This window comes from Saccoglossus kowalevskii, chromosome 19, assembly GCF_978046115.1.
Source record: "Saccoglossus kowalevskii chromosome 19, keSacKowa6.1, whole genome shotgun sequence".
Classification (NCBI taxonomy): Eukaryota; Metazoa; Hemichordata; class Enteropneusta; family Harrimaniidae; genus Saccoglossus; species Saccoglossus kowalevskii.
In genome coordinates, this window is record NC_140659.1 from 2,310,092 (window position 1) to 2,327,504 (window position 17,413).

The 17,413-nt window shown below is 37.0% G+C and overlaps 1 protein-coding gene across 1 annotated transcript in view; it reads right to left on the minus strand.

The window, feature by feature from the left end:
- LOC100369806 (dual 3',5'-cyclic-AMP and -GMP phosphodiesterase 11-like) overlaps window positions 1–17,413 on the minus strand; it is a 92,511-nt gene that overhangs the window by 6,885 nt on the left and 68,213 nt on the right. The window contains exon 5 of the mRNA XM_085494054.1: window positions 866–936. Coding sequence (XP_085350180.1) covers window positions 866–936 — 71 coding nt within the window. The remainder of the gene's footprint in view (window positions 1–865; window positions 937–17,413) is intronic.

Consider the following 17,413-nt stretch of genomic DNA (forward strand, 5'->3'; position numbering starts at 1 on the left):
CCACACGAACAACATTGTCTATCCACATGAACAACATTGTCTATCCACATGAACAACATTGTCTATCCACATGAACAACATTGTCTATCTACAAGGACAGCATTGTCTATCCACACGGACAGCATTGTCTATCCACACGGACAGCATTGTCTATCCACATGGACAGTATTGCCTATGCACACGGACAGCATTGCCTATGCACACGGACAGCGTTGCCTATCCACATGGACAGTATTGTCTATCCACATGGACAGCATTGTCTATCTACAAGGACAGCATTGTCTATCCACACGGACAGCATTGTCTATCCACACGGACAGCATTGTCTATCCACATGGACAGTATTGCCTATGCACACGGACAGCATTGCCTATGCACACGGACAGCGTTGCCTATCCACACGGACAGCATTGTCTATCCACATGGACAGCATTGTCTATCCACACGGACAGCATTGTCTATCCACACGGACAGCATTGTCTATCCACACGGACAGCATTGTCTATCCACACGGACAGCATTGTCTATCCACACGGACAGCATTGTCTATCCACATGGACAGCATTGTCTATCCACACGGACAGCATTGTCTATCCACACGGACAGCATTGTCTATTCACATGGATAGCATTGTCTATCCACATGGACAGCATTGTCTATCCACACGGACAGCATTGTCTATCCACACGGACAGCATTGTCTATCCACACGGACAGCATTGTCTATCCACATGGACAGCATTGTCTATCCACATGGACAGCATTGTCTATCCAAATGGACAGCATTGTCTATCCACAAAAACATCACTGTCTAACCACACAGACAGCAATGCGTATCCACATAACATTGTTGAATATCTTATTACCTGATTTTATTATAGTCCTCTTCATTTGTCAAATCACTGTAAGCCATTTCAAAAACTTGAGAGAAAATTCCCTAAGAGTAAAGAAAGCCAGGGTAAATGAACTGTGAATTACGTGAATGCAGTAAATGGAGTGCATTGCATATCCTGTGCACATTGATTATTTGCAAGCAATGTATTACATTATCTGTATCATTTTAGACTTTCTTACATTCAGCTTTGAATACACTTCATATTATAAATTGGTCATATATATCACATGCACCCCGTTGTGTCGTCACAGGAAGCACAGTCCCAGCACAGATCTGTGCGTTGTGTCGTCACAGGAAGCACTGTCCTAGCACAGACCTGAGTCATATGACGCCTTACTAACAGATTTTGGCTAAAATAGCGCTCCACCACCTCTTTACAGTAGTGTTTATACACGGAACTTGATAATCGTTTTTCCAATTTAAGTTGCTTTTTAATCGCGTATTATAGTGAAATATTGTTTAGTGAGTGAAATATTAATGTCATAAATAATTTAATTTTTAAAACAACAGAAAATAACACATAATAACGATAATCAAATTTGTGTTTGAAGTTCGAAAGTAATTGCGTAATTTCCAGTTTCAATGAGTTCGAAAATAGAACGTCATTGAACGCGATAAAATCATGGGCAGAACGCCTTCCGAAACATACAATAGCAGCATAAACTTATTGCAAATTTGCGCAATTTGGGCCCAGTTTGTTCTCACAAGTTTTCTAAGTTTCATTTATCATTATTTAGTAAACAGACCCATGAAACGATTTAATATTTCTGTAAAATACGTGCCAACTGACGACTGACTTCGAAACATTCAAAATTTCTAACAAACTCTTGGCACACCTTGCACGATATGCATCAGATAGGTGTAGAAGGCACTGACCTGCAGCGTCAATGACATGCACCCATAATTTTAGTACTGTTGCATTGCATGTACACTGGTTTACAATGCTACTGCAAAATTACTGCAGTGTAAATACAGCCCAATGTACACTGGTTTACACTGCTACTGCAAAATTACTGCAGTGTAAATACAGCCCAATGTACACTGGTTTACAATGCTACTGCAAAATTACTGCAGTGTAAATACAGCCCAATATACACTGGTTTACAATGCTACTGCAAAATTACTGCAGTGTAAATACAGCCCAATGTACACTGGTTTACAATGCTATTGCAAAATTACTGCAGTGTAAATACAGCCCAATGAACACTGGTTTACACTGCTACTGCAAAATTACTGCAGTGTAAATACAGCCCAATGTACACTGGTTTACAATGCTACTGCAAAATTACTGTAGTGTAAATACAGCCCAATGTACACTGGTTTACAATGCTACTGCAAAATTACTGCAGTGCAAATACAGCCCTATGTACACTGGTTTACAATGCTACTGCAAAATTACTGTAGTGTAAATACAGCCCAATGTACACTGGTTTACAATGCTACTGCAAAATTACTGCAGTGCAAATACAGCCCTATGTACACTGGTTTACAATGCTACTGCAAAATTACTGCAATGTAAATACAGCCCTATGTACACTGGTTTACAATGCTACTGCAAAATTACTGCAGTGTGAATACAGCCGAATGTACACTGGTTTACAATGCTACTGCAAAATTACTGCAGTGTAAATACAGCCCAATGTACACTGGTTTACACTGCTACTGCAAAATTACTGCAGTGTGAATACAGCCCTATGTACACTGGTTTACACTGCTACTGCAAAATTACTGTAGTGTAAATACAGCCCAATGTACACTGGTTTACACTGCTACTGCAAAATTACTGCAGTGTAAATACAGCCCTATGTACACTGGTTTACACTGCTACTGCAAAATTACTGCAGTGTAAATACAGCCCTATGTACACTGGTTTACACTGCTACTGCAAAATTACTGTAGTGTAAATACAGCCCTATGTACACTGGTTTACACTGCTACTGCAACATTACTGCAGTGTAAATACAGCCCTATGTACACTGGTTTACAATGCTACTGCAAAATTACTGCAGTGTGAATACAGCCCAATGTACACTGGTTTACACTGCTACTGCAAAATTACTGTAGTGTAAATACAGCCCTATGTACACTGGTTTACACTGCTACTGCAACATTACTGTAGTGTAAATACAGCCCAATGTACACTGGTTTACACTGCTACTGCAAAATTACTGCAGTGTGAATACAGCCCTATGTACACTGGTTTACAATGCTACTGCAAAATTACTGCAGTGTAAATACAGCCTTATGTACACTGGTTTACAATGCTACTGCAAAATTACTGCAGTGTAAATACAGCCCAATGTACACTGGTTTACACTGCTACTGCAAAATTACTGCAGTGTAAATACAGCCCTATGTACAGTGGTTTACACTGCTACTGCAACATTACTGCAGTGTAAATACAGCCCTATGTACACTGGTTTACACTGCTACTGCAACATTACTGCAGTGTAAATACAGCCCTATGTACACTGGTTTACAATGCTACTGCAAAATTACTGCAGTGTGAATACAGCCCAATGTACACTGGTTTACAATGCTACTGCAAAATTACTGCAGTGTGAATACAGCCGAATGTACACTGGTTTACACTGCTACTGCAAAATTACTGTAGTGTAAATACAGCCCTATGTACACTGGTTTACACTGCTACTGCAACATTACTGTAGTGTAAATACAGCCCTATGTACACTGGTTTACACTGCTACTGCAAAATTACTGCAGTGTAAATACAGCCCTATGTACACTGGTTTACAATGCTACTGCAAAATTACTGCAGTGTAAATACAGCCCAATGTACACTGGTTTACAATGCTACTGCAACATTACTGCAGTGTAAATACAGCCCTATGTACACTGGTTTACACTGCTACTGCAACATTACTGCAGTGTAAATACAGCCCTATGTACACTGGTTTACAATGCTACTGCAAAATTACTGCAGTGTGAATACAGCCCAATGTACACTGGTTTACAATGCTACTGCAAAATTACTGCAGTGTGAATACAGCCGAATGTACACTGGTTTACACTGCTACTGCAAAATTACTGTAGTGTAAATACAGCCCTATGTACACTGGTTTACACTGCTACTGCAACATTACTGTAGTGTAAATACAGCCCTATGTACACTGGTTTACACTGCTACTGCAAAATTACTGCAGTGTAAATACAGCCCTATGTACACTGGTTTACAATGCTACTGCAAAATTACTGCAGTGTAAATACAGCCCAATGTACACTGGTTTACAATGCTACTGCAACATTACTGCAGTGTAAATACAGCCCTATGTACACTGATTTACACTGCTACTGCAAAATTACTGCAGTGTGAATACAGCCCTATGTACACTGGTTTACAATGCTACTGCAAAATTACTGCAGTGTAAATACAGCCTTATGTACACTGGTTTACAATGCTACTGCAAAATTACTGCAGTGTAAATACAGCCCAATGTACACTGGTTTACACTGCTACTGCAAAATTACTGCAGTGTAAATACAGCCCTATGTACAGTGGTTTACACTGCTACTGCAACATTACTGCAGTGTAAATACAGCCCTATGTACACTGGTTTACAATGCTACTGCAAAATTACTGCAGTGTAAATACAGCCCAATGTACACTGGTTTACAATGCTACTGCAAAATTACTGCAGTGTAAATACAGCCCAATGTACACTGGTTTACAATGCTACTGCAAAATTACTGCAGTGTAAATACAGCCCTATGTACACTGGTTTACAATGCTACTGCAAAATTACTGCAGTGTGAATACAGCCCTATGTACACTGGTTTACACTGCTACTGCAAAATTACTGTAGTGTAAATACAGCCCAATGTACACTGGTTTACACTGCTACTGCAAAATTACTGCAGTGTAAATACAGCCCAATGTACACTGGTTTACAATGCTACTGCAAAATTACTGCAGTGTGAATACAGCCCAATGTACACTGGTTTACAATGCTACTGCAAAATTACTGCAGTGTGAATACAGCCCAATGTACACTGGTTTACACTGCTACTGCAAAATTACTGCAGTGTAAATACAGCCCTATGTACACTGGTTTACAATGCTACTGCAAAATTACTGCAGTGTGAATACAGCCCAATGTACACTGGTTTACACTGCTACTGCAAAATTACTGCAGTGTAAATACAGCCCTATGTACACTGGTTTACAATGCTACTGCAAAATTACTGCAGTGTAAATACAGCCCAATGTACACTGGTTTACAATGCTATTGCAAAATTACTGCAGTGTAAATACAGCCCTATGTACACTGGTTTACACTGCTACTGCAAAATTACTGCAGTGTGAATACAGCCCAATGTACACTGGTTTACAATGCTACTGCAAAATTACTGCAGTGTGAATACAGCCCAATGTACACTGGTTTACACTGCTACTGCAAAATTACTGCAGTGTAAATACAGCCCTATGTACACTGGTTTACAATGCTACTGCAAAATTACTGTAGTGTAAATACAGCCCTATGTACACTGGTTTACAATGCTACTGCAAAATTACTGCAGTGTGAATACAGCCGAATGTACACTGGTTTACAATGCTACTGCAAAATTACTGCAGTGTAAATACAGCCCTATGTACACTGGTTTACACTGCTACTGCAAAATTACTGTAGTGTAAATACAGCCCAATGTACACTGGTTTACAATGCTACTGCAAAATTACTGCAGTGTGAATACAGTCCAATGTACACTGGTTTACAATGCTGCTGCAAAATTACTGCAGTGTAAATACAGCCCTATGTACACTGGTTTACAATGCTACTGCAAAATTACTGCAGTGTGAATACAGTCCAATGTACACTGGTTTACAATGCTGCTGCAAAATTACTGCAGTGTAAATACAGCCCTATGTACACTGGTTTACACTGCTACTGCAAAATTACTGTAGTGTAAATACAGCCCAATGTACACTGGTTTACACTGCTACTGCAGAATTACTGCAGTGTAAATACAGCCCAATGTACACTGGTTTACAATGCTACTGCAAAATTACTGCAGTGTAAATACAGCCCTATGTACACTGGTTTACACTGCTACTGCAGAATTACTGCAGTGTAAATACAGCCCAATGTACACTGGTTTACAATGCTACTGCAAAATTACTGCAGTGTAAATACAGCCCTATGTACACTGGTTTACACTGCTACTGCAGAATTACTGCAGTGTAAATACAGCCCTATGTACACTGGTTTACAATGCTACTGCAAAATTACTGCAGTGTGAATACAGTCCAATGTACACTGGTTTACAATGCTATTGCAAAATTACTGCAGTGTAAATACAGCCCAATGAACACTGGTTTACACTGCTACTGCAAAATTACTGCAGTGTAAATACAGCCCAATGAACACTGGTTTACACTGCTACTGCAAAATTACTGCAGTGTAAATACAGTCCAATGTACACTGGTTTACAATGCTACTGCAAAATTACTGCAGTGCAAATACAGCCCTATGTACACTGGTTTACAATGCTACTACAAAATTACTGCAATGTAAATACAGCCCTATGTACACTGGTTTACAATGCTATTGCAAAATTACTGCAGTGTGAATACAGCCCAATGTACACTGGTTTACAATGCTACTGCAAAATTACTGCAGTGTAAATACAGCCCAATGTACACTGGTTTACACTGCTACTGCAAAATTACTGCAGTGTGAATACAGTCCAATGTACACTGGTTTACAATGCTACTACAAAATTACTGCAATGTAAATACAGCCCTATGTACACTGGTTTACAATGCTATTGCAAAATTACTGCAGTGTGAATACAGCCCTATGTACACTGGTTTACACTGCTACTGCAAAATTACTGTAGTGTAAATACAGCCCTATGTACACTGGTTTACACTGCTACTGCAACATTACTGCAGTGTAAATACAGCCCTATGTACACTGGTTTACAATGCTACTGCAAAATTACTGCAGTGTGAATACAGCCCAATGTACACTGGTTTACACTGCTACTGCAAAATTACTGTAGTGTAAATACAGCCCTATGTACACTGGTTTACACTGCTACTGCAACATTACTGTAGTGTAAATACAGCCCTATGTACACTGGTTTACACTGCTACTGCAAAATTACTGCAGTGTAAATACAGCCCTATGTACACTGGTTTACAATGCTACTGCAAAATTACTGCAGTGTAAATACAGCCCTATGTACACTGGTTTACAATGCTACTGCAAAATTACTGCAGTGTGAATACAGCCCTATGTACACTGGTTTACACTGCTACTGCAAAATTACTGTAGTGTAAATACAGCCCAATGTACACTGGTTTACACTGCTACTGCAAAATTACTGCAGTGTGAATACAGCCCAATGTACACTGGTTTACAATGCTACTGCAAAATTACTGCAGTGTGAATACAGCCCAATGTACACTGGTTTACACTGCTACTGCAAAATTACTGCAGTGTAAATACAGCCCTATGTACACTGGTTTACAATGCTACTGCAAAATTACTGCAGTGTAAATACAGCCCAATGTACACTGGTTTACAATGCTATTGCAAAATTACTGCAGTGTAAATACAGCCCAATGTACACTGGTTTACAATGCTACTGCAAAATTACTGCAGTGTGAATACAGCCCTATGTACACTGGTTTACACTGCTACTGCAAAATTACTGCAGTGTGAATACAGCCCAATGTACACTGGTTTACAATATTACTGCAGTGTGAATACAGCCCAATGTACACTGGTTTACACTGCTACTGCAAAATTACTGCAGTGTAAATACAGCCCTATGTACACTGGTTTACAATGCTACTGCAAAATTACTGTAGTGTAAATACAGCCCTATGTACACTGGTTTACAATGCTACTGCAAAATTACTGCAGTGTGAATACAGCCGAATGTACACTGGTTTACAATGCTACTGCAAAATTACTGCAGTGTAAATACAGCCCTATGTACACTGGTTTACACTGCTACTGCAAAATTACTGTAGTGTAAATACAGCCCAATGTACACTGGTTTACAATGCTGCTGCAAAATTACTGCAGTGTAAATACAGCCCTATGTACACTGGTTTACAATGCTACTGCAAAATTACTGCAGTGTGAATACAGTCCAATGTACACTGGTTTACAATGCTGCTGCAAAATTACTGCAGTGTAAATACAGCCCTATGTACACTGGTTTACACTGCTACTGCAAAATTACTGTAGTGTAAATACAGCCCAATGTACACTGGTTTACACTGCTACTGCAGAATTACTGCAGTGTAAATACAGCCCAATGTACACTGGTTTACAATGCTACTGCAAAATTACTGCAGTGTAAATACAGCCCTATGTACACTGGTTTACACTGCTACTGCAGAATTACTGCAGTGTAAATACAGCCCAATGTACACTGGTTTACAATGCTACTGCAAAATTACTGCAGTGTAAATACAGCCCTATGTACACTGGTTTACACTGCTACTGCAGAATTACTGCAGTGTAAATACAGCCCTATGTACACTGGTTTACAATGCTACTGCAAAATTACTGCAGTGTGAATACAGTCCAATGTACACTGGTTTACAATGCTACTGCAAAATTACTGTAGTGTAAATACAGCCCTATGTACACTGGTTTACAATGCTACTGCAAAATTACTGTAGTGTAAATACAGCCCTATGTACACTGGTTTACAATGCTGCTGCAAAATTACTGCAGTGTAAATACAGTCCAATGTACACTGGTTTACAATGCTACTGCAAAATTACTGCAGTGTAAATACAGCCCAATGTACACTGGTTTACACTGCTACTGCAAAATTACTGTAGTGTAAATACAGCCCAATGTACACTGGTTTACAATGCTACTGCAAAATTACTGTAGTGTAAATACAGCCCAATGTACACTGGTTTACACTGCTACTGCAAAATTACTGTAGTGTAAATACAGCCCAATGTACACTGGTTTACACTGCTACTGCAAAATTACTGTAGTGTAAATACAGCCCAATGTACAATATGACAAAATTATCAGTATACAATTGCCATGTAACAAGCTGTACTTTTATTGATACAACGTAAAGTACTGGAGGGGGGGGTAGTTGATTTTCACACTCAATATGTGCTTACATAATTGTAATCACATCACATATGGGAAATACAAAACAGTGTATGTTGTCGAGTACAGTAGAATTCAATACTGAGCAGCTTTTTTCAATGAGATGTCAAGTTCTCACGTTTTCTATCCAAAATCAATCATTTTTTTGTCCAGTTTACTCTATTTGTTGCACTCACAAAATGATTCTGCTTGAACATCCTGGGATGACATAACCTAAAATATGGCATGGGAACAATCACCACATCACCTCAAATTGTCTAAAAACTAACTCTGCGACGCGATTGTGCGACTCGCCGTATGTCGATTATTGCACTCTGCGAAGAGCACGATTCCCATTGGTTGGTCGAAAAGCATGAATCGCAATGGTCGATGCCTAGCTGTTATATTACTTCTCATTTACAGTGTAAGGGTTCACCGCATATGCCTTATAAAAAAATGGTACGGTAAAAAATGTACTGGTGACATGCCGCACTGTTCGGTGATGGGCAAGCAAATGGAAGACAAATTGTGGGACCAAACAAATGACACATGGTTTACGGTGATTAGACATATCACACTGCTAGCTAGAAAAGTTAAATAGTGTAAAGTGCACATTGGTGTTGACTGCCTATTTACGTCATCTTGGAGCTAGTTGTAAGGCTTCGATGGTCCATATTGATCTTAATGTAGCGGGAAGGGAAATTTTCTTTTTTCTTTCTTGATTTTTCAATAATTGATAAAACGGTTACTTTGTACCTTGATTCACCATCCCAGCTTCTCGAAATTTCGGAAAGACCAGTGCTCAAACGCTAACACTACTACTGTTTCGTTAATATTTGCATAATGTTTATAACATGTATATGTATACTACCGGTAATACTCTGTTGTTGACAATTCTGATAGAACGGGTGACAAGCTTCCTGTTGCAAACAATGCATATTTATCTAACATCCATTGCATGTATGTAAATGTGTCGAAATGGGCGTAGTGCGAGTGGTTAGTGCTAGTAGCACTAATCCGAAAAAGTACTAGATCTAGTGCTAAAATGGCACTAGATCTAGTGCTAAAATGGCACTAGATCTAGTGCTAAAATGTGCACAGTGCGAGTGGCATTGTTATCGCATTGTCAACGACGTCGAATAATAGTAGGGGCATCAACAACCACTTTCATATTCAAACTACAAACAGTATAAAACATCGGCAATATACGCGAGATATCCATAATAATACTTTCTTTATATGCCGTCGTAAATTAGCCATCCGAAAATCTCCCTGGGGATTTCACGGCTGGTGGGCACTTATTTTGGGCTCAGAATTTCAAAAAATAATCATCAAATATTTTTTGGGGACTTCCATTTTCATCATTGAAGCACTGGGAGCCCAGGAACTATAATCAACTGTAATACGCAGGGGGGGGGGGGGGGTATCGGCTGGTATCTAGTGTAAGAAATAGACAAGGGATGAAGGCTCCAGCCAGCTCACATTTTTTAAACTCGAAAAAACAGACGAAAAGAATAAAAAATAAAATCTAAAAAAAATACCAGGTTGAAGAATATTAGTTGCTCCTTCGAATTTCGCCAAAGCCTTACCTACATTTTACCGATATCTGCAGAATAAATCAAGAAAACTACAGAAATTGACTCCATTTAGGAATTCCTAACGGTTAGTCTGAACGCACGACACCGTTGGAGGCGTGGCCTGTTCAGCATTTGTCAACAACCAATCACAAGACCCCCCCCCCCCCCGCCGCCGCCGCCGCTCATAGAGACTGCGTATTACAGTTGATTATAGTTCCTGGGCTCCCTGTGATTGAAGTATCTAACTACGCAGACTTTCAACACCGTCAGTTGGGCCACCTAAGACGAAAGAAACTATTGCAGAGTTAACAATAATAATTAATAATTCTTGTTGAATTAAAAAGTAGACCGCCTGCAATTTCATTACAATATCGCCCAGTGTCATTTTTCAAATACATTTGTTTTTATTTTATTGGTAACGAAAGTATATTCTCAACGAAGTTTCAAATAAAAACGAACACAACTGCATTGCGTAGTAGCAAATGATTATGGTTGCGCAATCCGGTCATGCTGCGTCTCACAATTGTTGAATATTATTCAGTAGTGATTATAATAATGCACAAAAAATAAATTCGTTGAATTGTTATGAAATTCAAATAAAATTCACTTAGTTTCATCGTAAGCAAATGATTCCGATCGCATATAAACGTTCGATGCTGTATGGGTATCCGCCATGTTTCTTTTGCATGAGTTGAGCTAATAGGTCAAATCGCTAATGAACCAATCAAAATGCTGAAGGATGCCCATGTGTTCAAATCACCATAGCTCATTTAAATAGGTTGAACGCAACGCGGAAGAGATTTGCCGATGTTGTAGTACGATATTTTGGCTTGGATTTTGATGGGAAAATGGCATGATTTTTTTTTTCAAGTCAAAAAATAGTTGTTTTCAAAAGATGAACTGAGCATCAGAAGAATAATTTAATATTGTTTACAGTGATAGCAGCTCTTTGTCCAAACGAAGCTTACCCATTCACGCTTGTAACAATAAACACGCTCTTGAATAAAAATTTAAATCACCGTCCGTGTTGAGGGACGGTGCTTAAATAGACTATTTTAGGCGTCCGGAAAGATTGAAATGTCTAAAAAATTACGCCAAAATATTTAAAAACTGCCGAAAAATCGCCGCTATACAAAACTACGGTCATCACGTATGCGCACTGGGTTTGTTTAGCTGTGAAGGGTTAAAATACGCATTTCACAACCGGAAATTCAACAGACTAACTTGTAACTTCACAGATTTCGCATGTTTTAATTATTAGCAACTGTAACAAGAACAAAATTTCGAGAGTCTAGAACAAATAATAGGACTCCTAAAAAATACTATTGCTGAGAAAGTGTCTAGACATATATTATATGGTCATGTTAAAAAATCGGCGAGGTTATATCATATTCCGCTAACTGGTTACTTGTGTAAAGATGAGCTTGACAGTGTCCTTGTCAGGATTAACTTGGGTTGAAACAAAGGGGAATACTGTAAAATGACTAATTTTCACTGGGTTTAAATTTCACTGATTTACCATTTCAGGCATATTCAGTGAGTTTTAAATTCACGGTTTCGTCATTTAGATAATGTGTTCTATGCTAAATTTTACATATTCACTGTGTTTTAATTTAGCGCATTTTTCCAGTCAGCGAAATAAGCTAAATTAAAACCCAGTGAATAATTACCCCTTTTACAGTAAGTCAGTTAAGAGGCTTAAATGGCCACTTGAGAGGGGTTGTCGCTGCTTCCGTTAGTACCTCCTTGCATAGACATTCTAAGGTCTATGCTCCTTGGTACAATGTAACAACAGGATTGTGTGAATCCACTTTTATCATTGGTTGATTATGTCCGCAAAGGTCAATGTCATGACAACCAGACAACGGTTCATTTTCTGTCTGGTTCCCAGCGGTACTGAGCGACATGCCCATTCACAGGTCGCCGTACACACAAAGTCCACCGAGTTTTACAGGGACCCGGGACTTAGACTAGGAGTATACAATTTTTTTATTTAGTTCATATATGGCATCATAATTTCATTGAAGATCTATTTTCATTAAATGTGGCGCCGACTAGAAATAAAACGGCACGTCAGCGATTTAAAAAAAATCAAGGCTGAATTCCCCCATTTACATACAAGTTACAAGTTTATATCCACCGAAGCTGAAAACACAAACTTCCACACAATACGATTTCATACAGTGTATCTATTCACAATTTGTAAAAATTGCGAAGTTTGACCTGCAGTTTCACTGTCCGTGGAGCTAGTTTCCCGGCCGATCGCGTTGTTTCAAAGGTCTCTTTTAGTAACCGTGATTACGACAAACGTGGACAATGACATTCATGTACATTCTCAATTTTCCCACTGCAGCACATTTCCAATGAATGAAAGATACAACAATTTACCTAAATATTAATTCATTTTCGGACAATTACGGGATGTATTGACGTCGTTGACAATGCGATATCAATGCCACTCGCACTATGTACATATTAGCACTAGATCTAGTGCCATTTTAGCGCTAGATCTAGTGCCATTTTAGCACTAGATCTAGTGCCATTTTAGCACTAGATCTAGTGCCATTTTAGCGCTAGATCTAGTGCCATTTTAGCACTAGATCTAGTACTATTTCGGATTAGTGCTACTAGCACTAACCACTCGCACTACGCCCATTTCGACACATTTACATACCTCTCCATTGTTAGCATTATTGTCAGTCAAGACTTCGTCTAAGAAATCGTTTTATTTTCTAAGTCTATGTTCTGTTTTAATAACACCAACTTACTAACGCAATGATGATGTAAAGATAGAAAGCAAAGACGCCAATGACAGACGAGGCAAAGACAATTAATCTGAAACTCGGGTCATATTTACTAATTTAGACTTGCCTGCAGCCTGTTGTGTTAGTTAGTTTTTAGATTCCCATACATACATGTACCTCGCGTATCATGTACATGAGATACAAGTACTGTATTTACTCTATTAGAACTGCCTATCATGTACATGAGATATAAGTACTGTATTTACTCTATTAGAACTGCATATCATGTACATGACATACAAGTACTGTATTTACTCTATTAGAACTGCATATCATGTACATGACATACAAGTACTGTATTTACTCTATTAGAACTGCATATCATGTACATGACATACAAATACTGTATTTACTCTATTAGAACTGCATATCATGTACATGACATACAAGTACTATATTTACTCTATTAGAACTGCATATCATGTACATGACATACAAGTACCATATTTACTCTATTAGAATTGCATATCATGTACATGACATACAAGTACTGTATTTACTCTATTAGAACTGCATATCATGTACATGACATACAAGTACTGTATTTACTCTATTAGAACTGCATATCACATACATGAGATACAAGTACTGTATTTACTCTATTAGAACTGCATATCATGTACATGACATACAAGTACTATATTTACTCTATTAGAACTGCATATCATGTACATGACATACAAGTACTGTATTTACTCTATAAGAACTGCATATCATGTACATGACATACAAGTACCATATTTACTCTATTAGAACTGCATATCATGTACATGACATACAAGTACCATATTTACTCTATAAGAACTGCATATCATGTACATGACATACAAGTACTGTATTTACTCTATTAGAACTGCATATCATGTACATGACATACAAGTACTGTATTTACTCTATAAGAACTGCATATCAGGTACATGACATACAAGTACCGTATTTACTCTATTAGAACTGCATATCATGTACATGACATACAGGTACTGTATTTACTCTATTAGAACTGCATATCATGTACATGACATACAAGTACCGTATTTACTCTATTAGAATTGCATATCATGTACATGACATACAAGTACCGTATTTACTCTATTAGAATTGCATATCATGTACATGACATACAAGTACTGTATTTACTCTATTAGAACTGCATATCATGTACATGACATACAAATACTGTATTTACTCTATAAGAACTGCATATCATGTACATGACATACAAGTACCATATTTACTCTATTAGAATTGCATATCATGTACATGACATACAAGTACTGTATTTACTCTATTAGAATTGCATATCATGTACATGACATACAAGTACTATATTTACTCTATTAGAACTGCATATCATGTACATGAGATACAAGTACTGTATTTACTCTATTAGAACTGCATATCATGTACATGACATACAAGTACTATATTTACTCTATTAGAACTGCATATCATGTACATGACATACAAGTACTGTATTTACTCTATTAGAACTGCATATCATGTACATGACATACAAGTACTATATTTACTCTATTAGAACTGCATATCATGTACATGACATACAAGTACTGTATTTACTCTATAAGAACTGCATATCATGTACATGACATACAAGTACCATATTTACTCTATTAGAATTGCATATCATGTACATGACATACAAGTACTGTATTTACTCTATTAGAATTGCATATCATGTACATGACATACAAGTACTGTATTTACTCTATTAGAACTGCCTATCATGTACATGAGATATAAGTACTGTATTTACTCTATTAGAACTGCATATCATGTACATGACATACAAGTACTGTATTTACTCTATTAGAACTGCATATCATGTACATGACATACAAGTACTGTATTTACTCTATTAGAACTGCATATCATGTACATGACATACAAGTACTGTATTTACTCTATTAGAACTGCATATCACATACATGAGATACAAGTACTGTATTTACTCTATTAGAACTGCATATCACGTACATGACATACAAGTACTGTATTTACTCTATTAGAACTGCATATCACGTACATGAGATACAAGTACTGTATTTACTCTATTAGAACTGCATATCATGTACATGAGATACAAGTACTGTATTTACTCTATTAAAACTGCATATCATGTACATGACATACAAGTACTGTATTTACTCTATTAGAACTGCATATCATGTACATGACATACAAGTACTGTATTTACTCTATTAGAACTGCATATCATGTACATGACATACAAGTACTGTATTTACTCTATAAGAACTGCATATCATGTACATGACATACAAGTACCGTATTTACTCTATTAGAACTGCATATCATGTACATGACATACAAGTACCGTATTTACTCTATTAGAACTGCATATCATGTACATGACATACAAGTACCGTATTTACTCTATTAGAATTGCATATCATGTACATGACATACAAGTACCGTATTTACTCTATTAGAATTTCATATCATGTACATGACATACAAGTACTGTATTTACTCTATTAGAACTGCATATCATGTACATGACATACAAATACTGTATTTACTCTATTAGAACTGCATATCATGTACATGACATACAAGTACTGTATTTACTCTATTAGAACTGCATATCATGTACATGACATACAAGTACTGTATTTACTCTATTAGAACTGCATATCATGTACATAACATACAAGTACCATATTTACTCTATTAGAACTGCATATCATGTACATGACATACAAGTACCATATTTACTCTATTAGAATTGCATATCATGTACATGACATACAAGTACCGTATTTACTCTATTAGAATTTCATATCATGTACATGACATACAAGTACTGTATTTACTCTATTAGAACTGCATATCATGTACATGACATACAAGTACTTTATTTACTCTATTAGAACTGCATATCATGTACATGACATACAAGTACTGTATTTACTCTATTAGAACTGCATATCATGTACATGACATACAAGTACTGTATTTACTCTATTAGAACTGCATATCATGTACATGACATACAAGTGCTGTATTTACTCTATTAGAACTGCATATCATGTACATGACATACAAGTACTGTATTTACTCTATAAGAACTGCATATCAGGTACATGACATACAAGTACCGTATTTACTCTATTAGAACTGCATATCATGTACATGACATACAGGTACTGTATTTACTCTATTAGAACTGCATATCATGTACATGACATACAAGTACCGTATTTACTCTATTAGAATTGCATATCATGTACATGACATACAAGTACCGTATTTACTCTATTAGAATTGCATATCATGTACATGACATACAAGTACTGTATTTACTCTATTAGAACTGCATATCATGTACATGACATACAAATACTGTATTTACTCTATAAGAACTGCATATCATGTACATGACATACAAGTACCATATTTACTCTATTAGAATTGCATATCATGTACATGACATACAAGTACTGTATTTACTCTATTAGAATTGCATATCATGTACATGACATACAAGTACTATATTTACTCTATTAGAACTGCATATCATGTACATGAGATACAAGTACTGTATTTACTCTATTAGAACTGCATATCATGTACATGACATACAAGTACTATATTTACTCTATTAGAACTGCATATCATGTACATGACATACAAGTACCATATTTACTCTATTAGAATTGCATATCATGTACATGACATACAAGTACTGTATTTACTCTATTAGAATTGCATATCATGTACATGACATACAAGTACTATATTTACTCTATTAGAACTGCATATCATGTACATGAGATACAAGTACTGTATTTACTCTATTAGAACTGCATATCATGTACATGACATACAAGTACTATATTTACTCTATTAGAACTGCATATCATGTACATGACATACAAGTACTGTATTTACTCTATTAGAACTGCATATCATGTACATAACATACAAGTACCATATTTACTCTATTAGAACTGCATATCATGTACATGACATACACGTACCATATTATGACTTTGTGTTTTGA